Source organism: Carcharodon carcharias, chromosome 33 (assembly GCF_017639515.1).
Source record: "Carcharodon carcharias isolate sCarCar2 chromosome 33, sCarCar2.pri, whole genome shotgun sequence".
In the NCBI taxonomy this organism is placed as follows: Eukaryota; Metazoa; Chordata; class Chondrichthyes; order Lamniformes; family Lamnidae; genus Carcharodon; species Carcharodon carcharias.
The window spans coordinates 5,052,057-5,078,408 of NC_054499.1; the positions used below are offsets into that span (position 1 = coordinate 5,052,057).

Below are 26,352 nucleotides of genomic sequence, written 5' to 3' on the forward strand. Positions count from 1 at the left end.
GCATTAACCCAGCACCCACTGTCAATGCATTAACCCAGCACCCACTGCTATTAACCCAGCACCTGCTGCCAATACATTAACCCAGCACCCACTGCCAATGCATTAACCCAGCACCTGCTGCTTTTAACCCAGCACTCGCTGCCAATGCATTAACCCAGCACCCACTGCTATTAACCCAGCACCCACTGTCAATGCATTAACCCAGCACCCACTGCTATTAACCCAGCACCCACTGTCAATGCATTAACCCAGCACCCACTGCTATTAACCCAGCACCCACTGTCAATGCATTAACCCAGCACCCACTGCTATTAACCCAGCACCCACTGCCAATGCATTAACCTAGCACCCACTGTCAATGCATTAACCCAGCACCCACTGCTATTAACCCAGCACCCACTGTCAATGCATTAACCCAGCACCTGCTGCTATTAACCCAGCACCCACTGCCAATGCATTAACCTAGCACCCACTGCCAATGCATTAACCCAGCACCCGCTGCCATTGCATTAACCCAGCACCCGCTGCCATTGCATTAACCCAGCACCCACTGCCAATACATTAACCCAGCATCCACTGCTAATGCATTAACCCAGCACCCACTGCCAATGCATTAACCCAGCACCCACTGCCAATGCAATAACCCAGCACCCACTGCCAATGCATTAACCCAGCACCCGCTGCCATTGCATTAACCCAGCACCCACTGCCATTGCATTAACCCAGCACCCACTGCCATTGCATTGACCCAGCACCCACTGGCAATGCACTAACCCACCAGCCACTTCATTAACCCAGCACCCATTGGCAATGCATTGACCCAGCACCCACTGGCAATGCATTGACCCAGCATCCATTGCCAATGCATTAACCCAGCACCCGCTGCCAATGCATTAACCCAGCACCCGCTGCCATTGCATTGACCCAGCACCCACTGCCAGTGCATTAACCCGGCACCCGCTGCCAATGCATTAACCCAGTATCCACTGCTATTAACCCAGCACCCACTGGCAATGCATTAACACAGCACCCACTGCTTTAACCTAGCACCCACCGCATTAACCCATTACCCACTGCCAATGCATCAACCCAGCACCCACTGCCAATGCATTAACCTGTCACCCACTGCCAATGCATTAACCCAGCATCCATTGCCAATGCATTAACCCGTCAGCCACCACCAATGCACTAACCAGTCCCCCACCGCCAATGCATTAACCCATCACCCACTGCCAATGCATTAACCCAGCATCCATTGCCAATGCATTAACCCGTCAGCCACCACCAATGCATTAACCAGTCCCCCACCGCCAATGCATTAACCCATCACCCACTGCCAATGCATTAACCTAGCATTGGGGTGGGGTGATGGGGGTAGGTCTGTGTGCAAGGGTGGGGTTGTGTGTAGTGGGGTGGGTGTGTGTATGTGGGGATGAGAGTCTGTGTGTATGGGGGTGTAGGTGGGAGTGTGTATGTGTGTGTGTGTGTGTGGAGGGGGTGTGTGTGTGTTTTCAAATTTAAATTCTGGAGATCGTTCCCCAACTCCCCGATCCCAAATTCGATGGAAGATGGAGATTTAAGTAGCAGGATGAAAAAATAATCCTGATCTCAATGCAGTGAAAATTCCAGGGCTGAAAATGGATGGTTGGATGGATTGAAAGGGGTGGGATTGTTACTCTCACACTCGTGACCTGCTCCGAGCAGATGGTCAATGTAGCCACAATGCAGTTGGGGCTTTCTTGGAAGTCTCAATCCAGCTTGCATTCCCAAATATTGGTCAGCCCAGCAGACAGCCAGGACAGACAAAAATTGGTGGTTGCACCAGAACAATTTCCCCCCTACCTAAGTATCCAATTCCAAATATATCAGACGAACTTCCTGGCCTGGGCGACGTGTGTGTGTATCAGGGTGTATGTCAGTGCATGTATCAGGGTGTATGCCTGTGTTTGTATGTCAATGTGTATGTCTGTATGTGTCTGTGTGGGTCAGTGTATATGTCAATATGAATTTGTGCGCGCGTCAGTGCATATGTCAATGTGAACGTCTGTGTGTATGTGTGTCTGCGAGTCTCTATAGTTTGCTTTTAAAATATATAGAGATATGCTTATACTATCTCTAAAAATTTTAAATGGGATGCAGACCTAAAATGGCTGAATCTATGTCTGTCTGTGACCCTCAAACTAAAGGAGCAACCTGGCAGTATTGGAGAAACTCGCACCTCATTATCGCTGAAGACCCACTAACAACACATTGTGTGCTGCACAAGCTAAATTCAAAGAGAGCCATAGAAAGGCCATTGGCACTTCATAACCCAGGCTGGCCAACAGAAGCCTGTTCATCTGCTAAGACAAAGGGTCCCACATCCATCTTTTCAATTCCTAATGGTTGAGACATTCCACAATCTCAGGGACCCAGACAAGGGATAAACACCCCTTGTCAAAGCCAGTGTGGAGAGGGGGATGGCTTGTGACATGGACCTCTCATTTGTGGAACCAGTAATATTGACCTGCTGTACTCTCTGCATGCCTATTTCATTTTGTGAAGTCAACACCTCTGGAAAAGTGAATTATCCAGCACTGGTTTTCAACCCACCGACCTTTGTGAAGGAATACCTCTTTGGACTTTGATTCTGGACTCTGGAAGCCATGTGAAACACTATGACACTTATTTTCTCCATGGTCTCTGCACTGTAAATCTTTCCTTTTCTCTATCCCTCTTTAACTGTATGAATGCACAGGAGGCAACATTGTGACACCGCACCCCCACCCCCCCCCCCCCACCATGTTTTGAGTGTGCAAAAAAACTAACCCTTTGAGTTCATCCTATCTTGAGTTTGCTGTGAGGTTATTAATAGAAATTGGATAACACCTAACCGAAATACTGGGAAATATGCCATTGTTTATGAAGGGGGGAAGCGTATCAAAAACACCTGTTTACAAACGGGTGGCGAGAAATTAGTGCTGTTTAAATTAACCCCCCCTCCTGCCCGTAACAGCGGGTCTGTGTGTGCGTTTGTCTGTGTTTGTGTCTGAGAGTCTTAGTGTGTAAGAGTGCATTTCAATGTGTGTGTGTGTGTGTGTCAGAGTCTATGTCAATGCCTATGTGTGTGTGTATTTGTTTGTGTATGTCAGTATGTATGTCTTTTTCAGTGTGCCTGTATGTGTGCGTGCACACGTGTGGGTGTGCTTGTGCAGCTGCACCTGCGTGTGTGTTTATCAGTGTTTGTCTTTGTGTGCCCGTGTCCGAGAGAGAGAGAGACAGTGTGTGTGTGTGCCTGAGTGTGTGCGCGTCTGCGATTGTGTCTTTGTGTGCATGTCCGAGTGTGTCCATGTTTGCTTGTGTGCGCTCATCTGTGTCTCCCCCCCCACCCCGGGTGTCTGTGTGTATATGTGTGTATCTGTCTGAGAGAGTTTATCTCTGTGTATGTCGGGGTATCTGTGCGTGTGCCTGATTGTGTGTGTGTGCGAGAGTCTGGGGAGGTGTGTGTTTATGTATATGCATGCGTGTCTGTTTATCTGTGTATGTGTGTGTCTGAGTGTGTGTGTGTGTGTGTGTATGTATGTCAGGGTGTCTGTGTGAGAGAGAGTCTGGGGGGGGGGCGTGTGTCTGTGTCTGTATGTTTATCTGTGTGTGTGTGTGTGTCTGCAATAGTCTGGGTGTGTGTGTTTGTGTCTGTTTATCTGTGTGTGTGTGTGTCTGACAATGTCTGGGTGTGTGTGAGCACGTGTTTGTCTGTGCAAGAGTCTGAGTGTGTATGAGAGAGTCTAGGGGGTGTGTGTGCGTGTGTTTGGGCAGGGGGGTGGTAGAATGTATTTTTTTTTAGTTCACAAGGAGATAGTGGGATGCCTGGCCTGCAGTGATACAGGGTTCAAACACCCCGGGGTTCCGTCCAGTTATTTCTTGCACCCTCCTGCGCTCGATGCGAGTTCGAGGCTGAGGGATATTTGCAGGGGAGAAAAGAGTCAGAGCAGAGGGGAGGGGGGGAAAAGTTCAACTTTCTTTTTAATACAAGAAAATTATTATTTTAAAAATGAGGAAGGGAAAAAAAAGAACAAAAAAAACGAAGCTTCTTCATAATCTATTGTGTGCGGTGGATTAAATCTCTTTTGTTTTCTCTTTAAAACGATGTACAATACTGTCCCATTGCTTCATTAGTTTCTCCTTTTTGAAGGCTGTCAGCACGTTTAGTTTCGTGGAGGCGACAGGCACTCTGCTAAGTCCGGCGCAGTCTCTGACAGTGTGCACAGCCAAAATCTCCAGCTGGCACAAAATACCAGTTCATGAGACGGGAGTGGGTACAGGGTAAAGAAGGCTGAGGGGGGGTGGTGAGGGTTCAAACACACAGGGAACGCCATTCAAGACCCAATAACGGCAAGGCGAGTGGAAGGTGAAGGGGGGGTTGGGGGGAGGCAGATGAGGGTAAGGCATAGGCCAGTTCCTGCGGGGCCAGGAGTAGGCGGGGGGAAATGGACAAGGGTCACCATAATCGGTGCTGGTGTAAATTCCGGCTGAGAACCGATCTCACATCTGCTGTAAACCTGGAAAGAGAATGAGAAACTGAAGTGAGTCACAGATTGGTTGAAGCACAGGAGGAGGCCACTCGGCCCGTCTAGTCGGCGCTGGTTCTCCGAGCGAGCGATGCACCGAGTGCCATTCCCCAACCTTCTCCCTGTAACCCCGTACATTCTTCCTCTTCAGGTAGTGATCCAATTCCGCTTTGAAAGCCTCGATTGACCCTGTCTCCCCCACACTCTCAGACAGCGCATTCCAGACCCTAACCACTCGATTGACCCTGTCTCCACCACAATCTCAGACAGTGCATTCCAGATTCTAACCACTCGATTGACCCTGTCTCCACTACATTCTCAGACAGCGCATTCCAGACCCTAACCACTCGCTGTGTGAAAGAGTTTTTCCTCGTGTCACTTTTGCTTCTTTTGCCAATTACTTTCCCTCCGGGCCCTCTCGTTCTCAATCCTTTCGCGAGTGTGAACAGTTTCTCTCTATCGACTCTGCCCGGACCCTTCAAGATTTTGAATATCTCCTCTCAACCTTCCCGTCTCCGAGTAAATCGGTCCCAGCTTCTCCAATCCATCTGCTCTCTTCGTCCCTGGGATCATTCTCCTGAAAATTCCTGCATTCTCCTTGAAGCCTTCACATCGATCCTAGTTGTGGCGCCCGGAACTGGACACAATGACCACCTGAGACTGAACCAGTTTTCGTACCCATGGGAGCTGTCCAATGTTTCATCCTTCCCAATTCCCAATCAGCATTTAATAGATCACTGGGTAAAATGCCTAGTCCAGTGCGGCACTGGGGTCACCCAGGCTCCGGTGTGTCCCTGACAGAGTCCGGTCTTACCCAGCAACAGCGCCTCACAAGGGCAGGTTGCCCAGAATAGGTTTATTTTCCCTCAAGTAGAGCAGATTAAGGGGCAATTTGATCGAGGTGTATAAGGTAATTAAATAGGGCCGATAGAGAGAAACTATTTTCTCTGGTTTGGGGGAGGAGTCCAGCAAAGGGGACGTCACATTTATATTCCAACCAGGCCGTTCAGGTGTGACGTCAGGAAGCACTTCCTCACGCAGAGGGGAGTGGGAATCTGGAACAATCCCCACCCCCCCCACACACACACAAAAAGGCTGTGGGTCAACGAGTGATTTCAAAACAAAGTTATTGTACTGTGGGAAGCCGCCTGCTATGGTCATCTTATTGGCAGGGGTCGCTGGACAACAGAGATGAGGAGGGTCGTGGTTTTTTTGTATACACGCCACTTCCCCCAACCCTGCCTGCCCCACAAACTCTGTAATAAAGGTCAGACTAAAGTCAGGAGCAGCCCCGATGTCTGGTCCAGTTGAAATTAGTTAACCGGGGTTGGAGCCCTAGATAGACTTGATGTAGTCGTGGCAACTATGCCAGGACAACCAGAACTGTGCAGACAACACAGATTTCATCTAAACTGCATCAATTTCCCAAAGATAGTCACGTTATCCCTGCAAACACTCCCAGGACAGGTACAGCACGGGGTTAGATACAGAGTAAATCTCCCTCTACACTGTCCCCATCAAACACTCCCAGGACAGGTACAGCACCAGGTTAGATACAGAGTAAAGCTCTCTCTACACTGTCCCCATCAAGCACTCCCAGGACAGGTACAGCACGGGGTTAGATACAGAGTAAAGCTCCCTCTACACTGTCCCCATCAAACACTCCCAGGACAGGTACAGCACGGGGTTAGATACAGAGTAAAGCTCCCTCTACACTGTCCCCATCAAACACTCCCAGGACAGGTACAGCACGGGGTTAGATACAGAGTAAATCTCCCTCTACACTGTCCCCATCAAACACTCCCAGGACAGATACAGCACGGGGTTAGATACAGAGTAAATCTCCCTCTACACTGTCCCCATCAAACACTCCCAGGACAGGTACAGCACGGGGTTAGATACAGAGTAAATCTCCCTCTACACTGTCCCCATCAAACACTCCCAGGACAGGCACAGGATGAATCTGGAGTTTGTGCAATTCAATTCCGATATCAGCCATGGCTCAGTGATCACACTGCCATCTCAGGATCAGGCCTTGTGTTCAAGTTCCACACTCGAGACATAATTGTGACTGGCACTCCCATGCAGTACTGAGGGAGTGCTGCACTGTCAGAGGGTCAGTACTAAGGGAATGCTGCACTGACAGAGGGTCAGTACTGAGGAAGCCCTGTACTGTTGGAGGGTCAGTGCTGAGGGAGTGCTGCACAGTCGGAGGGTCAGTACTGAGGGAGTGCTGCACTGTCGGAGGGTCAGTACTGAGGGGGTGCCACACTGTCAGAGGGTCAGTACTGAGGGAGTGCTGCACAGTCAGAGGGTCAGTACTGAGGGGGTGCCACACTGTCGGATGGTCAGTACTGAGGGAGTGCTGCACTGCTGGAGGTGTGGTCTTTGCGATCAGATGTTAAACCAAGGCCCAAGTCCACCCTTTCAGTTGGACATGACAGATTCCACTCTCTCTATTTGGTGGAGAGCAGGGTGTAGCTCTTCCCAGGGTCCTGGCGAATTGTCCCTCAGCCAACCTCACTGAAGCTGCTTGTCTGGTCATGACGACACTGCTGTATTTGGGATCTTGCTGTGCACAAATTAGCTGCTGCCTTTCCGACATTACGGCAGCAACTAGGTTGAAGTGCAATGAATTGGGAAAAATGTGCGTGGATTATTGAAGCTATATCTGACAGCTCGGGTGGCCAATCGGCCCATCGTTCATGTACCGGCTCTTTGAAAGAGCTGTCCAATTAGTCGCACACTCCACCCCCGCCCCCGTTCGCTCCGCCAGATGAATAAAGCTTCTTCACGTACCGTAATGCGTCTAGCATCGGTAAGAGATTCAGTAGCGCTGTGTCGCTCGGATCACTGAACCACGATTTAATGGGTATGGCGTTATCTGGAGAGGAACAGAGAAAGGATTCAGAGTCAGTTTCAGACGAGGGCTTCAGTTCGGGGCTTCCCCACAGTGGGGGTGATAACTTTCACCGCTCCGCATCGCGCCCCCAACCCTGACCCTTATGTGCCCTCCGCCGCCACCCACTCCCCCCCCCACCGCTGCAGAGACCAAATCTCATCACCATGGCCAACTCCCCGGGTCCAGAATGTCAACGGGCAATTCGACCACAGGAGGCTGCAACAGCCAACCATGCCTGCGAGGCTGGGATCACTGGGGCAGGCTTCAGGGATGAAAAGCCCTGACATTTTGCTTAAGATTTCTCCCCACAACCCCTGCCACTCCTCCTCCACCCACACACTAATCCAGCAGCACTTACTGACTTCCTTCAATATCGGCCAGGAACGCAGCATGGTCTCTGAGCCTCACTCCCCAATCGAGGTGGTCCTAACTTTCACCACCCTCCCATCCCTCCCCACCCCAACTCTGGTGCTCGCTGCCCCCTCCCACTGACTCCCAGATAAGCAACACTTCAATTTTAAAACCTTCATTCTTGCTTTCAAATCCCTCCATGACCTCACCCCTCCCTATCTCTGTAACCTCCTCCAGCCCCTACACCCCTCCCTATCTCTGTGACCTCCTCCAGCCCCTACACCTCTCCCTATCTCTGTAACCTCCTCCAGCCCCTACAACCATCCCTACCTCTGTAACCTCCTCCAGCCCCTACACCCCTCCCTATCTCTGTAACCTCCTCCAGCCCCTACACCTCTCCCTATCTCTGTGACCTCCTCCAGCCCCTACAACCCTCCCTATCTCTGTAACCTCCTCCAGCCCCTACAACCCTCCCTATCTCTGTAACCTCCTCCAGCCCCTACAACCATCCCTACCTCTGTAACCTCCTCCAGCCCCTACACCTCTCCCTATCTCTGTGACCTCCACCAGCCCCTCCCTATCTTTGTAACCTCCTCCAGCCCCTACACCCATCCCTATCTCTGTGACCTCCTCCAGCCCCTACACCTCTCCCTATCTCTGTAACCCCCTCCAGCCCCTACAACCCTCCCTATCTCTGTAACCTCCTCCAGCTCCGATAACCCTCCCTATCTCTGTAACCTCCTCCAGCCCTGATAACCCTCCCTATCTCTGTCCCCTCCTCCAGCCCCTACAACCCTCCCTATCTCTGTAACCTCCTCCAGCCCCTATAACCCTCCCTATCTCTGTAACCTCCTCCAGCCCCTACAACCCTCCCTATCTCTGTAACCTCCTCCAGCCCCTACAACCCTCCCTACCTCTGTAACCTCCTCCAGCCACTACAACCCTCCCTATCTCTGTAACCTCCTCCAGCCCCTACAACCCTCCCTATCTCTGTAACCTCCTCTAGCCCCTACACCCCTCCCTATCTCTGTAACCTCCTCCAGTCCCTACACCCCTCCCTATCTCTGTAACCTCCTCCAGCCCCTACAACCCTCCCTATCTCTGTAACCTCCTCCAGCCCCTACAACCCTCCCTATCTCTGTAACCTCCTCTAGCCCCTACACCCCTCCCTATCTCTGTGACCTCTTCCAGCCCCTCCCTATCTTTGTAACTTCCTCCAGCCCCTACACCCATCCCTATCTCTGTGACCTCCTCCAGCCCCTACACCTCTCCCTATCTCTGTAACCCCCTCCAGCCCCTACAACCCTCCCTATCTCTGTAACCTCCTCCAGCCCCTACAACCTTCCCTATCTCTGTAACCTCCTCCAGCCCCAACAACCCTCCCTACCTCTGTAACCTCCTCCAGCCCCTACAACCCTCCCTATCTCTGTAACCTCCTCCAGCCCCTACAACCCTCCCTACCTCTGCAACCTCCTCCAGCCCCTACACCTCTCCCTATCTCTGTGACCTCCTCCAGCCCCTCCCTATCTTTGTAACCTCCTCCAGCCCCTACACCCATCCCTATCTCTGTGACCTCCTCCAGCCCCTACACCTCTCCCTATCTCTGTAACCCCCTCCAGCCCCTACAACCCTCCCTATCTCTGTAACCTCCTCCAGCTCCGATAACCCTCCTTATCTCTGTAACCTCCTCCAGCCCCTACAACCCTCCCTATCTCTGTAACCTCCTCCAGCCCCTACAACCCTCCCTACCTCTGCAATCTCCTCCAGCCCCTACACCTCTCCCTATCTCTGTGACCTCCTCCAGCCCCTCCCTATCTTTGTAACCTCCTCCAGCCCCTACACCCATCCCTATCTCTGTGACCTCCTCCAGCCCCTACACCTCTCCCTATCTCTGTAACCCCCTCCAGCCCCTACAACCCTCCCTATCTCTGTAACCCCCTCCAGCCCCTACAACCCTCCCTATCTCTGTAACCTCCTCCAGCTCCGATAACCCTCCTTATCTCTGTAACCTCCTCCAGCCCTGATAACCCTCCCTATCTCTGTAACATCCTCCAGCCCCTACAACCCTCCCTATCTCTGTAACCTCCTCCAGCCCCTACAACCCTCCCTATCTCTGTAACCTCCTCCAGCTCCGATAACCCTCGTTATCTCTGTAACCTCCTGTCCCTACAACCCTCCCTATCTCTGTAACCTCCTCCAGCCCCTACAACCCTCCCTATCTCTGTAACCTCCTCCAGCCCCTATAACCCTCCCTATCTCTGTAACCTCCTCCAGCCCCGATAACCCTCCCAATCTCTGTGCCCTCTCCAGCTCCTACAACCCTATCTCCATAACCTCCTCCAGCCCCTACACCTCTCCCTATCTCTGTAACCCCCTCCAGCCCCTACAACCCTCCCTATCTCTGTAACCTCCTCCAGCTCCGATAACCCTCCTTATCTCTGTAACCTCCTCCAGCCCCTACAACCCTCCCTATCTCTGTAACCTCCTCCAGCCCCTACAACCCTCCCTACCTCTGCAATCTCCTCCAGCCCCTACACCTCTCCCTATCTCTGTGACCTCCTCCAGCCCCTACAACCCTCCCTATCTCTGTAACCTCCTCCAATCCCTACAACCCTCCCTATCTCTGTAACCTCCTCCAGCCCCTGCAACACTCCCTATCTCTGTAACCTCCTCCAGCCCCTACACCCCTCCCTATCTTTGTAACCTCCTCCAGCCCCTACACCCATCCCTATCTCTGTGACCTCCTCCAGCCCCTACACCTCTCCCTATCTCTGTAACCCCCTCCAGCCCCTACAACCCTCCCTATCTCTGTAACCTCCTCCAGCTCCGATAACCCTCCTTATCTCTGTAACCTCCTCCAGCCCTGATAACCCTCCCTATCTCTGTAACATCCTCCAGCCCCTACAACCCTCCCTATCTCTGTAACATCCTCCAGCCCCTACAACCCTCCCTATCTCTGTAACCTCCTCCAGCCCCTACAACCCTCCCTATCTCTGTAACCTCCTCCAGCTCCGATAACCCTCCTTATCTCTGTAACCTCCTCCAGCCTCTACAACCCTCCCTATCTCTGTAACCTCCTGTCCCTACAACCCTCCCTATCTCTGTAACCTCCTCCAGCCCCGATAACCCTCCCAATCTCTGTGCCCTCTCCAGCTCCTACAACCCTATCTCCATAACCTCCTCCAGCCCCTACACCTCTCCCTATCTCTGTAACCCCCTCCAGCCCCTACAACCCTCCCTATCTCTGTAACCTCCTCCAGCTCCGATAACCCTCCCTATCTCTGTAACCTCCTCCAGCCCCTACAACCCTCCCTATCTCTGTAACCTCCTCCAGCCCCTACAACCCTCCCTACCTCTGCAATCTCCTCCAGCCCCTACACCTCTCCCTATCTCTGTAATCTCCTCCAGCCCCAACCCTCCCTATCTCTGTAACCTCCTCCAGCCCCTATAACCCTCCCTATCTCTGTAACCTCCTCCAGCCCCGATAACCCTCCCAATCTCTGTGCCCTCTCCAGCTCCTACAACCCTATCTCCATAACCTCCTCCAGCCCCTACAACCCTCCCTATCTCTGTAACCTCCTCCAGCCCCTACAATCCTCCCTATCTCTGTAACCTCCTCCAGCCCCTACACCCCTCCCTAACTCTGTAACCTCCTCCAGCCCCTATAACCCTCCCTATCTCTGTAACCTCCTCCAGCCCCGATAACCCTCCCAATCTCTGTGCCCTCTCCAGCTCCTACAACCCTATCTCTGTAACCCCCTCCAGCCCCTACAACCCTCCCTATCTCTGTAACCTCCTCCAGCCCCTACAACCCTCCCTATCTCTGTAACCTCCTCCAGCCCCGATAACCCTCCCAATCTCTGTGCCCTCTCCAGCTCCTACAACCCTATCTCCATAACCTCCTCCAGCCCCTACAACCCTCCCTATCTCCATAACCTCCTCCAGCCCCTACAACCCTCCCTATCTCTGTAACCTCCTCCAGCCCCTACAACCCTCCCTATCTCTGTAACCTCCTCCAGCCCCTACAACCCTCCCTATCTCTGTAACCTCCTCCAGCCCCGATAACCCTCCCAATCTCTGTGCCCTCTCCAGCTCCTACAACCCTATCTCCATAACCTCCTCCAGCCCCTACACCTCTCCCTATCTCTGTAACCCCCTCCAGCCCCTACAACCCTCCCTATCTCTGTAACCTCCTCCAGCTCCGATAACCCTCCTTATCTCTGTAACCTCCTCCAGCCCCTACAACCCTCCCTATCTCTGTAACCTCCTCCAGCCCCTACAACCCTCCCTACCTCTGCAATCTCCTCCAGCCCCTACACCTCTCCCTATCTCTGTGACCTCCTCCAGCCCCTACAACCCTCCCTATCTCTGTAACCTCCTCCAATCCCTACAACCCTCCCTATCTCTGTAACCTCCTCCAGCCCCTGCAACACTCCCTATCTCTGTAACCTCCTCCAGCCCCTACACCCCTCCCTATCTTTGTAACCTCCTCCAGCCCCTACACCCATCCCTATCTCTGTGACCTCCTCCAGCCCCTACACCTCTCCCTATCTCTGTAACCCCCTCCAGCCCCTACAACCCTCCCTATCTCTGTAACCTCCTCCAGCTCCGATAACCCTCCTTATCTCTGTAACCTCCTCCAGCCCTGATAACCCTCCCTATCTCTGTAACATCCTCCAGCCCCTACAACCCTCCCTATCTCTGTAACATCCTCCAGCCCCTACAACCCTCCCTATCTCTGTAACCTCCTCCAGCCCCTACAACCCTCCCTATCTCTGTAACCTCCTCCAGCTCCGATAACCCTCCTTATCTCTGTAACCTCCTCCAGCCTCTACAACCCTCCCTATCTCTGTAACCTCCTGTCCCTACAACCCTCCCTATCTCTGTAACCTCCTCCAGCCCCGATAACCCTCCCAATCTCTGTGCCCTCTCCAGCTCCTACAACCCTATCTCCATAACCTCCTCCAGCCCCTACACCTCTCCCTATCTCTGTAACCCCCTCCAGCCCCTACAACCCTCCCTATCTCTGTAACCTCCTCCAGCTCCGATAACCCTCCCTATCTCTGTAACCTCCTCCAGCCCCTACAACCCTCCCTATCTCTGTAACCTCCTCCAGCCCCTACAACCCTCCCTACCTCTGCAATCTCCTCCAGCCCCTACACCTCTCCCTATCTCTGTAATCTCCTCCAGCCCCAACCCTCCCTATCTCTGTAACCTCCTCCAGCCCCTATAACCCTCCCTATCTCTGTAACCTCCTCCAGCCCCGATAACCCTCCCAATCTCTGTGCCCTCTCCAGCTCCTACAACCCTATCTCCATAACCTCCTCCAGCCCCTACAACCCTCCCTATCTCTGTAACCTCCTCCAGCCCCTACAATCCTCCCTATCTCTGTAACCTCCTCCAGCCCCTACACCCCTCCCTAACTCTGTAACCTCCTCCAGCCCCTATAACCCTCCCTATCTCTGTAACCTCCTCCAGCCCCGATAACCCTCCCAATCTCTGTGCCCTCTCCAGCTCCTACAACCCTATCTCTGTAACCCCCTCCAGCCCCTACAACCCTCCCTATCTCTGTAACCTCCTCCAGCCCCTACAACCCTCCCTATCTCTGTAACCTCCTCCAGCCCCGATAACCCTCCCAATCTCTGTGCCCTCTCCAGCTCCTACAACCCTATCTCTGTAACCCCCTCCAGCCCCTACAACCCTCCCTATCTCTGTAACCCCCTCCAGCCCCTACAACCCTCCCTATCTCTGTAACCCCCTCCAGCCCCTACAACCCTCCCTATCTCCATAACCTCCTCCAGCCCCTACAACCCTCCCTATCTCTGTAACCTCCTCCAGCCCCTACAACCCTCCCTATCTCTGTAACCTCCTCCAGCCCCTACAACCCTCCCTATCTCTGTAACCTCCTCCAGCCCCTACAACCCTCCCTATCTCTGTAACCTCCTCCAGCCCCTACACCTCTCCCTATCTCTGTAACCTCCTCCAGCCCCTACAACCCTCCCTATCTCTGTAACCTCCTCCAGCCCCTACAACCCTCCCTATCTCTGTAACCTCCTCCAGCCCCTACAACACTCTGAGGTTCTTGCACAGCTCCAATTCCGGCCTCTTGACCATCCCCTGATTCCCATCGCTCCACCATTGGCGGCCGGGCCTTCAGCTGCCTGTGCCCTAAGCACTGGAATTCCCTCCCTAAACCTCTCCGCCTCTTTCTCTCCTCCTTTAACATGCTCCGTAAAAACCTACCTCTTTGAGCTTTGAGCTTTACCTGCCCCCAATATTGTCCTATGTAGCTTCATTTTATATTCTGCATGATAACACTTCTGTGAACCCCACTGAACCTGGAGGGGGAGGCCCAACCAGCTCAAGAATTCTGCAAGTGACAGGCAGAAAGATGATCTGAATGTATTGTGATTTCTGGTTCAGGAGAAATCAAGCTAAAGCTTTATTCAGTGTCTACACTGTCCCCATCAAACACTCCCAGGACAGGTACAGCACGGGGTTAGATACAGAGTAAATCTCCCTCTACACTGTCCCCATCAAACACTCCCAGGACAGGTACAGCACGGGGTTAGATACAGAGTAAATCTCCCTCTACACTGTCCCCATCAAACACTCCCAGGACAGGTACAGCACGGGGTTAGATACAGAGTAAATCTCCCTCTACACTGTCCCCATCAAACACTCCCAGGACACGTACAGCACGGGGTTAGATACAGAGTAAATCTCCCTCTACACTGTCCCCATCAAACACTCCCAGGACAGGTACAGCACCGGGTTAGATACAGAGTAAATCTACCTCTACACTGTCCCCATCAAACACTCCCAGGACAGGTACAGCACAGGGTTAGATACAGAGTAAATCTCCCTCTACACTGTCCTCATCAAACACTCCCAGGACAGGTACAGCACGGGGTTAGATACAGAGTAAAGCCCCCTCTACACTGTCCCCATCAAACACTCCCAGGACAGGTAGAGCACGGGGTTAGATACAGAGTAAAGCTCCCTCTACACTGTCCCCATCAAACACTCCCAGGACAGGTACAGCACGGGGTTAGATACAGAGTAAAGCTCTCTCTACACTGTCCCCATCAAACACTCCCAGGACAGGTACAGCACGGGGTTAGATACAGAGTAAAGCTCCCTCTACACTGTCCCCATCAAACACTCCCAGGACAGGTACAGCACGGGGTTAGATACAGAGTAAATCTCCCTCTAGACTGTCCCCATCAAACACTCCCAGGACAGGTACAGCACGGGGTTAGATACAGAGTAAATCTCCCTCTACACAGTCCCCATCAAACACTCCCAGGACAGGTAGAGCACGGGGTTAGATACAGAATAAAGCTCCCTCTACACTGTCCCCATCAAACACTCCCAGGACAGGTACAGCACGGGGTTAGATACAGAGTAAAGCTCTCTCTACACTGTCCCCATCAAACACTCCCAGGACAGGTACAGCACGGGGTTAGATACAGAGTAAAGCTCCCTCTACACTGTCCCCATCAAACACTCCCAGGACAGGTAGAGCATGGGTTAGATACAGAGTAAATCTCCCTCTACACTGTCCCCGTCAAACACTCCCAGGTTTAGTGAAAAATGTGATTTATGTTCCACGTACTTTTTGCTTTACCTTTGAGGATTTTACTTTAAAACACAAAACGGGTGCAGGTCAATGGGACTAGCAGAATAATATTTCGGCACAGACTAGAATGGCTGAATGGCCAGTTTTCTGTGCTGTAGTGTTCTATGGTTCTATGGGTGTTTGAAGATGATGGCCTGTTTGTTTGTTCCTGTTCGGAAGAATGAGAGGACATTGAGGAATCCTAAACTGGGGCTGGGAAGCAGTTTTCATTTCGTTTTGGTCTTGAGAGCTTTCGCCGCAGTTTAGTCAACACAAAGAACGTGTGTGGTTCCACTTTCTCAGAATCAAGTTTGTTCCTTTTTTTGCTTTAGCAGTTTCAAACGTCACAGGGTTGTGTAGTCAGACCCCGCCTCTTAACAGTCAAACCTTGTTAAATGCAGGATGGAAATCCAATTGTTGAAATTTAGCACCTTTATGTATAAAAGCCTCCCTCTGCAGCTTCACCGTCTGCCTTTTCACGTGGACATAAAAGATCCCATGGCCGCTACTGGAAAAAGAGCTGGGGGGGGGTTGTCCCTGGGGGCCCTCGAAAAGAAAAATCATTGAACAAAGACACAGCTAATCTAGTCACTATCTCATGCCTGTCTACAGGAGCAAATCGGCTGCCAAGTTTTCTACATCACAACGGTGACAAGGCAGCCGGATATCGGCCGTTCCTTCACTGTCGCTGGGTCAAAATCCTGGAGTTCCCTCCCTAACAGCGCGGCGGGTGTACCTACACCGCATGGACTGCAGCGACTCAAGAAGGCAGCAGCTCAGCACCGCCTTACTCAAGGGGCAATTAGGGACGGGCAATAAATGCTGGGCCCAGCCAGTGACCCCCACATCCGGTGAATGAATAAATCAAGAGGCTGGATGGCTGGCGTGAGGTTCAGAATCAAGCCGACCGCGCAGCCTCATGCCCTGGCTGCTCGCATCCTGCCCCCTGAGGCTGGAAAGCAATGGCAAACCAGCGCTGGTCAAAACCTGGGAGGAAACGCCACCCAGACGGGTGGGGCATCAGTGGACAAACGAGCCAAGGAGCTGCCTTTGGGCATAGCGCTCGGGAATGAATGGGGCAAAGAGTGATGGCGGTTCAATAAGAGTTTCTCACTGGCCGCTGCGGGCTTCAGGCTGTGCAGAGGGTGCCGAAAGCACTATAGAAATGCAAGTTCCCTGTCACGATTTTCAACTGTATTGACAGGAGATTTGAACCAATTAAAGTACAAGTCCCAATACCTGAACCTGCCACCCACACCTCACCCCAACCAACGACTCCCCCCACTCCTCCAGCCAGTCGACCCACCCCATTCCTGACCAAAGGTTCCCATTTACTTGACCCGATTTGCCACCACTGCACTGACCTGCGCGTTAACCACTCACAGGACCAGTCAATGAAAAGCTGTGCTCTCTGGGCTGCTCATACAGCCCCTGGGGGAGGGGGCGGTTTCCAGCAGTCGGAAAGGCAGTAAGATGGTGTGTGTGTGTGTGTGTGTGTGTGTGTGTGTGTGTGTGTGTGTGTGTGTGTGTGTGTGTGTGGGGTGGGGAGGGTGAGCAGGGAGTGTCGGGGCAGGTCCTTCACCAGCTCAGGCCTGCAAGTGGGGCAGGCTGGTGAACGTGCCAGCCCAGGGGAGAGACAGCCAGTCCAGCCTCGTCTGCAAAAGGAGCTTAAGCCAAATCCACCGAACTGCTTCCATTCCCCGGGTCACCGGTGCTTCCTGGTAAAGGAGACCCACGCCTGTATTCCTGCTGTGGTTCGGCAGTATCCAGGGTGTTTCACCTAGTGAGGGGCACTGGCAGTTTTCAAGCTGAAACCCATTTCCACACAGCAAGATTACACAAACAGCAATAACATAGTCATCCTCAGTGAGGCAGAAGGGGAACTCTCCTGATCTTCTTCAAACACTGGCTGTTAGCTCCATCCAAAAGGACAGATGGAACCTCCACCTAACATCTCATCTGAAAGACAACATCTCTGACAGGGCAGCACTCCCTCAGTACTGACCCTCCGACAGTGCGGCACTCCCTCTGTACTGAACCTCCGACAGTGCAGCACTCCCTCTATACTGACCCTCCGACAGTGCGGCACTCCCTCTGTACTGACCGTCCGACAGTGCGGCACTCCCTCTGTACTGACCTTCCGACAGTGCGGCACTCCCTCTGTACTGACCGTCCGACAGTGCGGCACTCCCTCTGTACTGACCCTCCGACAGTGCGGCACTCCCTCAGTAGTGACCCTCCGACAGTGTGGCACTCCCTCAGTACTGACCCTCCGACAATGCGGCACTCCCTCAGTACTGACCCTCCGACAGCGCGGCACTCCCTCAGTACTGACCCTCCCACAGTGCTGCACTCCCTCAGTACTGACCCTCCCACAGTGCGGCACTCCCTCAGTACTGACCCTCCCACAGTGCGGCACTCCCTCAGTACTGACCCTCCCACAGTGCGGCACTCCCTCAGTACTGACCCTCCCACAGTGCGGCACTCCCTCTGTACTGACCCTCCGACAGTGCGGCACTCCCTCTGTACTGACCCTCCGACAGTGCGGCACCCCCTCAGTACTGACCCTCCGACAGTGAAGCACTCCCTCAGTACTGACCCTCCGACAGTGCGGCACTCCCTCAGTACTGACCCTCCGACAGTGCGGCACTCCCTCAGTGCTGACCCTCCGACAGTGCGGCACTCCCTCAGTACTGACACTCCGACAGTGCGGCACTCCCTTAGTACTGACCCTCCGACAGTGCGGCACTCCCTCAGTACTGACCCTCCAACAGTGCGGCACTCCCTCAGTACTGACCCTCCGACAGTGCGGCACTCCCTCAGTACTGACCCTCCGACAGGGCAGCACTCCCTCAGTACTGACCCTCCGACAGTGCAATACTCCTTCAGTACTGACTCTCTGACATAGCAGCGCTGTCTCATTACTGACCCTCTGACAGTGCGGCACTCCCTCCGTACTGACCTTCTGACAGTGTGGCACTCCCTCCATACTGACCCTCCAACAGTGCAGCACTCCCTCATTACTGACCCTCCGATAGTCCAGCTCTCCCTCAGTACTGACCCTCATTGTGCGGCACTCCCGCAGTACTGACCCTCCCACAGTACAGCGCTTCCTCAGTACTGATCCTCTGACAGTGCGGCGCTCCCATGATACTGACCCTCCAAACAGTGCAGTGCTCCCTCTGTACTGACCCTCTGATAGTGTGGTGGTCCCTCAGTGCTGACCCTCCGACAGTGCAGCGCTCCTTCAGTACTGACCCTCTGACAGTGCAATGCTCCCCTCAGTGCTGGCCCTCTGACAGTGCGGCACTCCCTCAGTAGTGACCCTCTGACAGTGCGGCGCTCCCACGATACTGACCCTCCAACAGTGCAATGCTCCCTCTGTACTAACCCTCTGATAGTGTGGTGGTCCCTCAGTGCTGACCCTCTGACAGTGCAGCCCTCCTTCAGTACTGACCCTCTGACAGTGCAATGCTCCCCTCAGTGCTGATACCAGGAGTCTTGGCCTGCAATACGACCTCAAAACTCTTGGGTCGAATTGGGGCTAATGACCAACAGGTTCAAGGGCGAGAGAGAGTATGGCCCACTGAGGCAAATGTCCAACGCGATGTTGCTGCTTTGAGTGATGACTGTTGAACGCTAGCCATTTGAGGAACCTCCCTTACCTGGATGGCTTCTGTAGGCGCCTGGAGAATTGTCTAGTATGATAATGCTGGACAGGTCACTGTGTACCACGGAGAGATCTTTTATGTAACTTCCTAGTTCTAGTGTACAGTGCTGTTGTAAATCGAGTGGGGAGGGGATGTGAGAGAGAGAGAGAGAGAGAAAAAGAGAGAGAGATGGGACAGGAAGTCAGAGATGATTCCCAAAAAGTTACATTACAACCAGCCATCCTACGCTATTGATATGGGTTTTACCAACCCCCTTCTCCACCCTCAGGCCCAAAGAGCTGAACATAGGAACCTCACTCTCTTCTCAATTTCAGTGTTGCTGAAAAAAGAGACACGCTGTCAAAGCTTTTCATCTTACACTCATCAGGACAGGCTCAAGAATACCAAATAGTAAAAGGAACAACAATTTATACTGCACGAGAAAAGGGGTGCCAATTGTTGTCCCGGGTTGGTCAAGGCATTGCCATGGAGAATGCACCATAAGAACATAAGAAATAGGGGCAGGAAGAGTCCATTCAGCCCCTCAAACCTGCCCCACCATTCAATAAGATCGTGGCTGATCTGCTCCAGGCCTCAACTCCTTTCGTACCAGCTCCTCACAGCCCTCAACTCTCCGATATTTCAAAGATCTATCTACCTCCTCTTTAAATGCTTTCAGTGATCTGGCCTCGGCAACTCTCTGGGGTAGAGAATTCCAGACATTCACCACCCTCTGAGAGAAGAAATTCCTTCGCATCTCAGTTTTAAATGAGTGTCCCCTTATTCTGTAACTATGTCCCCTAGTTCGAGAATCCCCCACTAGTGGAAACATCTCAACATCTACCCTGTGAAGCCCCCTCAGAATCTTGAACGTTTCAATAAGAGTCACCCCTCATTCTTCTAAACTCTAATAAATAAAGGCCCAACCTATTTAGCCGTTCTTGATAAGGGAACACTGTCCCCCACTCATCTATTTAATTCTAAAAAGGCATAATGCCTGAACATAGAAACTAAGAGCAGGAGAAGGCCATTCGGCCCTTTGAGCCTGTTCCGTCATTCATTATGATCGTAGCTGATCATCCAACTCAATAGCCTGTTCCGCTTTCTCCCCATACCCTTTGATCCCTTTTGCCCCAAGATCTATATCTAACTCCTTCTGCAGGCAACAGGCCCCTGCTTATGAATATATATAAAGCCACAGCAAACCTAAGTGAGTCACACTGCGAGCCCAATTGAAATCTTAAATTGGTCATTCATGTCATTCTTAGCACGCTCAACAAATCAGCACCCTTTTTCTCAGGCAGTGCCAATTGTTGTTCCCTTTGAAATTTGGTATTCTTGCATCTGTCCTGATGAGTGCAAGGTGAAAAGCTTCGACAGCTTGTCTCCTTTCTCATCAACACAAGTTCTGTACGAGCAAGCGGCAATTTGTTCACTAGAATGGTCCCTGGGGAAAGGGGCTTGTCAATGGTGAAAGGCTGAGCAATTTGGGTCTACGTTCTCTGGTGTGTAGAAGACTGAGGGGGCAATCTGATTGAAACCTACAAAATTTTGAAGGGGCCCGACAAGAGTGGGCGCTGAGAGATTCTCCCCGCTGGTCGGGGAATGCAGAGTGAGGGCACACCGTCTCAGGGTAAGCAGGCGATCATCTAGGACTGAAATAAGGAGAAATTTCTTCACGCAGAGAGTTGTGAATCTTTGCAATTTCCTGCCCCTGGGGGTTGTGAATGTGAATACATTTAAGGCTGAGATGGATTTTTATTCTTTTTCATATTCATTCACAGGATGTGGGTGTCGCTGGCTGGTCCCAGCATTTATTGCCCATCCCTAATTGCCCCTTGAGAAGGTGGTGGTGAGCTGCCTTCTTGAACCGCTGCAGTCCATGTGGTGTAGGTACACCCACCGTGCTGTTAGGGAGGGAGTTCCAGGATTTTGACCCAGTGACAGTGAAGGAACGGCCGATATATTTCCAAGTCAGGATGGTGAGTGGCTTGGAGGGGAAATTCCAGATGGTGGTGTTCCCCATGTGTCTGCTGCCCTTGTCATTCTAGATGGTAGTGGTCATGGGTTTGGAAGGTGCTGTCAAAGGAGCCTTGGTGAGTTGCTGCAGTGCATCTTGTAGATGATACACACACTGCTGCTACTGTGGTAGAGGGAGTGAATGTTTGTAGATGGGGTGCCAATCAAGCGGGGCTGCTTTGTCCTGGATGAGCTTCTTGAGTGTTGTGGGAGCTGCACTCATCCAGGCAAATGGGGAGTATTCCATCACACTCCTGACTTGTGCCTTGTAGATGGTGGACAGACTTGAAATCAGGAGGTGAGTTACTCATTGCAGGATTCCTAGCCTCTGACCTGTTCTTGTAGCCACAGTATTTATATGGCTGGTCCAGTCCAGTTTCTAGTCAATGGTAACCTCCAGGATGTTGATAGTGGGGGATTCAGTGATGGTAATGCCATTGAATGTCACAGGGCGATGGTTAGATTCTCTCTTATTGGAGATGGTCATTGCCTGACACTTGTGTGGTGTGAATGTTACTTGCCACTTGTCAGCCCAAGTCTGGATATTGTCCAGGTCTTGCTGCATTTGGACGTGGACTGCTTCAGTATCTGAGGAGTCATGAATGGTGCTGAACATTGTGTAATCATCAGCGAACATCCCCACTTCTGACCTTATGATGGAAGGAAGGTCATTGATGAAGCAGCTGAAGATGGTTGGGCCGAGGACACTACCCTGAGGAACTCCTGCAGTGATGTCCTGGAGCTGAGATGATTGACCTCCAACGACCACAACCATCTTCCTTTGTGCTGGGTATGACTCCAACCAGGGAGTTCAGCTCTTTTGCCCATGTTTGGACCAAGGCTTTAATGAAGTCAGGAGCTGAGTGACCCTGGCGGAACCCAAAATGGGCATCAGTGAGCAGGATACTTTCCAACACTTTGCTGATGACCAAGAGGGAACCAATGGGCATGGTGAGCAAGCGGGAAGGCGGAGTTGAGGTAGGAGATCAGCCATGATCGTATTGAATAATGGGCTGAATGGTCTACTCCTGCTCCTATACGTGAGTCTGGGTGCACCCCCCTGGGTGCTGCTCTCACCTGGGACACAAGCAGTTTCCAGCAGGGGGCAGTCATCAGTGGGCAGGTGCATGAATCCCCACTCGATGCCTCACATAGTTCAATACCTTCCTGACACACACTGTTGCTATCACACAAAGAAATGGGTCCCAGCATGCCAAACAACCAAGGTACACCACCCAGCCCCCTGCTGAGAGTCAGCTCGCTTGCAGAGACGCAATGTCATAGTATAAGGAATGAGGAAGCTGCTCACTTACCTGTCTATAATATCGTCTTTTTAATATCTCTCTGTTATTGTCCAGTTTGTCAGCAACAGCAGAGCCATAGATCTCCATACTGGCAGTGAAAACCACCAACTCATACCATTGACTAACCTGGAAACAGAGGAGGAGGTGGAGATCATCAGATATGTCAACTACACAGCGAGAGAAAGAGCGAGAGCGAGCGAGAGAGAGGGACAGCGCGCGAGAGAGAGGGACAGCGCGCGAGAGAGAGGGACAGCGCGCGAGAGAGAGGGACAGCGCGCGAGAGAGAGGGACAGCGCGCGAGAGAGAGGGACAGCGCGCGAGAGAGAGGGACAGCGCGCGAGAGAGAGGGACAGCGCGCGAGAGAGAGGGACAGCGCGCGAGAGAGAGGGACAGCGCGCGAGAGAGAGGGACAGCGCGCGAGAGAGAGGGACAGCGCGCGAGAGAGAGGGACAGCGCGCGAGAGAGAGGGACAGCGCGCGAGAGAGAGGGACAGCGCGCGAGAGAGGGACAGCGCGCGAGAGAGGGACAGCGCGCGAGAGAGGGACAGCGCGCGAGAGAGGGACAGCGCGAGAGAGAGGGACAGCGCGAGAGAGAGGGACAGCGCGAGAGAGAGGGACAGCGCGAGAGAGAGGGACAGCGCGAGAGAGAGGGACAGCGCGAGAGAGAGGGACAGCGCGAGAGAGAGGGACAGCGCGAGAGAGAGGGACAGCGCGAGAGAGAGGGACAGCGGGAGAGAGAGGGACAGTGCGAGAGAGAGGGACAGCGCGAGAGAGAGGGACAGAGAGAGAGAGCAAGCGAGGCCAGAGAGCGAGAGAGGGCGGGAGGGGGAATTGGCGAGGGAGATGGGGCAAGAGGGGCTGGGGGTGCAGAGTCAGACAGACATCAGCAACACGATTCTCTTGAACACAGTGGATTTCTTTAATTCAGGAGAAACAGTTCAGCATTTCATACGACCCCCAGCAAGGCCCCTACCCCATACCCTCTCTCCTTGCATCTCACCCAGAACACCCTTCTATGCACATCCCGGCCCCTCACGCATGACTGCATCCCCTACCCCTAACCCCGTCTGCACCCCCTACCCTTCACCCACTCTCTGCAGCCCCTACCCCTCACCCCCTGTATGCACCCCTACCCCTCACCCACTCTCTGCACCCCCACCCCTCACCCACTCTCTGCACCCCCACCTCTCACCCACTCTCTGCACCCCCACCCCTCACCCACTCTCTGCACCCCTACCCCTCACCCACTCTCTGCACCCCCACCCCTCACCCACTCTCTGCACCCCCACCCCTCACCCACTCTCTGCACCCCCACCCCTCACCCACTCTCTGCACCCCCACCCCTCACCCACTCTCTGCACCCCCACCCCTCACCCACTCTCTGCACCCCGACCCCTCACCCCCTGTCTGCACCCCCGACCCCTCAACCCCTGTCTGCACCCCCGACCCCTCAACCCCTGTCTGCACCCCCGACCCCTCAACCCCTGTCTGCACCCCCGACCCCTCAACCCCTGTCTGCACCCCCGACCCCTCACCCCCTGTCTGCACCCCCACCCCTCACCCACTCTCTGCACCCCGACCCCTCACCCCCTGTCTGCACCCCGACCCCTCACCCCCTGTCTGCACCCCCGACCCCTCACCCCCTGTCTGCACCCCCGACCCCTCACCCCCTGTCTGCACCCCTACCCCTCACCCCGTCTGCACCCCCGACCCCTCACCCCCTGTCTGCACCCCCGACCCCTCACCCCCTGTCTGCACCCCCGACCCCTCACCCCCTGTCTGCACCCCCGACCCCTCACCCCCTGTCTGCACCCCCGACCCCTCACTCCCTGTCTGCACCCCCGACCCCTCACCCCCTGTCTGCACCCCCGACCCCTCACCCACTCTCTGCACCCCCACCCCTCACCCCCTGTCTGCACCCCCACCCCTCACCCACTCTCTGCACCCTGACCCCTCACCCCCTGTCTGCACCCCGACCCCTCACCCCCTGTCTGCACCCCCGACCCCTCACCCCCTGTCTGCACCCCCGACCCCTCACCCCCTGTCTGCACCCTCGACCCCTCACCCCCTGTCTGCACCCCCGACCCCTCAACCCCTGTCTGCACCCCCGACCCCTCACCCCCTGTCTGCACCCCCGACCCCTCACCCCCTGTCTGCACCCCCGACCCCTCACCCACTCTCTGCACCCCCGACCCATCACCCCCTGTCTGCACCCCTGACCCCTCACCCCCTGTCTGCACCCCCGACCCCTCACCCCCTGTCTGCACCCCCGACCCCTCACCCCCTGTCTGCACCCCCGACCCCGCACCCCCTGTCTGCACCCCCGACCCCTCACCCCCTGTCTGCACCCCCGACCCCTCACCCCCTGTCTGCACCCCCGACCCCTCACCCCCTGTCTGCACCCACTGCTGTTCCACCCCTCTCCCACCCCAGTACTCTGCCTCTACCACTCCACAAGCCGCACACCAAAGCACTTGTCAAAATACCCCCCCTCAATGACTCCCATACGCATGTTCCCAACACCCACCACCCCCACCAAATACCTCCCGACCCCCTCCGGTACTCACCACATCCAGGAAGAAGTCAACATGCGGTCGTTTATGAACGAAGAAACGAACGGGATGTTTATCTATCACAACCTGGAGAATCAGAGACACCATTTACTGACTGAGCTTCGGAAAAACAGCAGAGCCCCCCACCCCCCACCCCCAACACACCCGACCCCCACCCCCAGCCCCCCAACCTCCCCATCCCCAACACCACCGACCCCCCCCATCTCTCTGGCCAACCCCCAACCCCCACACCTCACCTCCCCGCCCCCAAACCCCCCAACCTCCCCATCCCCAACACCACCGACCCCCCCCATCTCTCTGGCCAACCCCCAACCCCCACACCTCACCTCCCCGCCCCCAAACCCCCCAACCTCCCCATCCCCAACACCACCGACCCCCCCCATCTCTCTGGCCAACCCCCAACCCCCACACCTCACCTCCCTGCCCCCAAACCCCCCAACCTCCCGCCCCCAACCCCCATCGCCCCGCCCCCAACCTCCCCGCCCCCAAACCCCCCAACCTCCCGCCCGCAACCCCCACCCCCCTGCTCCCAACCTCCCCGCCCCCAAACCCCCCCACCTCCCCGCCCCCAACCTCCCCGCCCCCAACCCCCCAACCTCCCGCCCCCAACCCCCACCCCCCCGCCCCCAACCTCCCCGCCCCCAAACCCCCCAACCTCCCGCCCCCAACCTCCCCACCGCCCCAACCAGCCCACCCCCCAAACTCTCCACCCCCAATCCCCCCACCCCTGCCCCCAACCTCCCCACCTCAACCTCCCCGCCGCACCCCCCACCCCTCACCACCCCATCCCATCCCATCCCCACCGTACAATCCCACCCCCTCCCCCACCACACAATCCCATCCCAACCCCACCAGCTCCCCTCCCACAACCCGGTCACCCGCTCCCCCCTCCCGCACTGCAGCCCCCACTACCCCAGCTTGGGCTCCCAGGTAACACCCTCACTCTAAGCAGAAATCTAAGCATCACCTTTAATATAAAGTCTGGAGGAGTTCCTGGTCGCACTGTCGGCCGTAACACTCCATCGTGGTGCGAGTGAATTAAGGTCTCATCGAGATCGAGCACCAAGACCTTCCCTTTCACCTGACCTGGATGAGAAATGGGTCATCAGCAGGTTAAAGGCCACCCACGGTGGGTATCAAACAGTAACGAGGGGAAATAAGGGGGCACAGAGGGGAGGGCAAGTGGGGGGAGAGAGAGGAGGGGGAGGGGGAGAGAGAGGAGGGGGAGAGAGGGGGAGGGGAGAGAGAGGGGGAGGGGAGAGAGAGGGGGAGGGGAGAGAGAGGGGGAGGGGGGAGAGAGAGGAGGGGGAGGGGGGAGGGAGAGGAGGAGGAGGGGGAGAGAGAGAGAGAGGAGGGGGAAGGGGGAGAGAGAGAGAGAGGAGGGGG

The 26,352-nt window shown here is 54.4% G+C and overlaps 1 protein-coding gene across 1 annotated transcript; it reads right to left on the bottom strand.

Moving 5' to 3' along the window:
- Positions 1 to 3,765: 3,765 nt before the first annotated feature.
- LOC121272323 (CTD nuclear envelope phosphatase 1) lies at positions 3,766 to 26,062 on the bottom strand (the record flags this gene model as incomplete). Its single annotated transcript, XM_041178935.1, has 6 exons — positions 3,766 to 4,538; positions 7,347 to 7,431; positions 19,087 to 19,198; positions 22,404 to 22,520; positions 24,961 to 25,032; positions 25,934 to 26,062. Coding segments are annotated over 6 exons (576 nt in total), but the record flags the coding sequence as incomplete, so codon positions are not given.
- Between the last annotated feature and the right edge of the window lie 290 nt (positions 26,063 to 26,352).